At 37.2% G+C, this 1237-nt stretch overlaps 1 protein-coding gene across 2 annotated transcripts in view; it reads left to right on the top strand.

Annotated features, from left to right (window-relative positions):
* Positions 1-381: 381 nt before the first annotated feature.
* Positions 382-1237, top strand: part of LOC128514789 (zinc finger protein 501-like) — a 66120-nt gene continuing 65264 nt past the window's right edge. The window contains exons 1-3 of one of the 2 annotated variants that reach the window (XM_053488656.1): positions 382-451; positions 639-744; positions 955-1055. In XM_053488656.1, coding sequence (XP_053344631.1) covers positions 673-744; positions 955-1055 — 173 coding nt within the window. In that variant the 5' untranslated portion in view covers positions 382-451; positions 639-672. Of the gene's footprint in view, positions 452-638; positions 745-954; positions 1079-1237 lie in introns of both variants that reach the window. The other variant, XM_053488653.1, reaches the window with a different exon arrangement.

Below are 1237 nucleotides of genomic sequence, written 5' to 3'. Positions count from 1 at the left end.
TCAGACGTTTGATTTATGCGAATAACATTAATGTACAGTATGTAATAATTTTACTTAAAAAAGCCTGTTGGTGCTGTTACACAATGGATTGCATGTAGTCCAGTTAAATTGTCTATGAGGGTGGTTACCCGCACATTTTGGTCACAGAACTCTGTATTGTCTGCCAGAGAGATTTTTTTAATTTATTTATTTTTAGATTTTACCTGCCGGTTTTCAAGTCATGGAGAGGGGACAGAGGAGCTGCAATGATTGTAATCCAACATCTCATTGTCAACCATATTTCATAAACTGCAGTATTTTTCTGGTCATCCAGATGCAAGCTGTATACTGATGCAGTGACAGACGCATCCAGCAGGGGGCAGTGTGAATATTAATCCCTGCCGTGAAATCACAAAAGAGGAAGAGGAGACACGTAGGGCTTTTACTTCTCAGTGGTGCTTTCTCACTGAGGGTAAAATAATTTAAATTAACACTTTTAATTAACAGTTTTGTTTGATTTATAAATCCTGATATTATAATAATATAATTAAACTAACTGAAGTGTGTGTATAAATTCTCTATGAAGTGTGTGTGTGTGTGTGTGTGTGTGTGTTTGTTTACAATGGGTTCTTGTGTTTGATCAGATCCTCCTTTTCCAGAAACACGACCCTTTAGACCTCAGAAGACCTTATAATGGAATCAGCAGAGGTTGGACTGTGTTCTTCTAAAACACCTCCATGCACTCCTGGTCCTGCTGGCTCACAGGTAACCATTAATCATATGTGTGGAATTAAACTGTAATCTTTAATATGAAGAGATTCACCTTCTTCTCTTAATCAGCTTCATTACTGCTGGGTTGCGTCCTGTCCTAATCAAGGAAAAGTAAAGTTATTATCATTTCCTCAGTGAGTGACAGATCGATGTGACATGATGATTTTCTTTTGTACGTAAGTATTATTATTGTTTTGTCGTTAGCTTTGTGGGGACGTGCAGACAGAAACTTGTCAGGCTTCAGGTGGAGCCTCTGTGGAACACATCACCCCTGTGGACCTTCAGAAGAATGTAAAGAAGGAAGAAAGTGAAGATGAAGACTACCTCTGTAAGTCAGCAGAACACATTACAGTCCAATCTGTCGTTCAGTAATCATTTGTAGTCTAAACCTAATTCATGAATCAACTGCATCACTGACTTTTTACAAATATATTTGTATCATAGTTATGGTAAATGACATGATTAAAAAAACTGAATAAAATTTCAG

Source organism: Clarias gariepinus, chromosome 27 (genome assembly GCF_024256425.1).
Source record: "Clarias gariepinus isolate MV-2021 ecotype Netherlands chromosome 27, CGAR_prim_01v2, whole genome shotgun sequence".
Lineage (NCBI taxonomy): Eukaryota > Metazoa > Chordata > Actinopteri > Siluriformes > Clariidae > Clarias > Clarias gariepinus.
The sequence above is the reverse complement of the archived record's forward strand: the minus strand, read 5'-3'. Positions and strand labels throughout refer to the sequence as shown.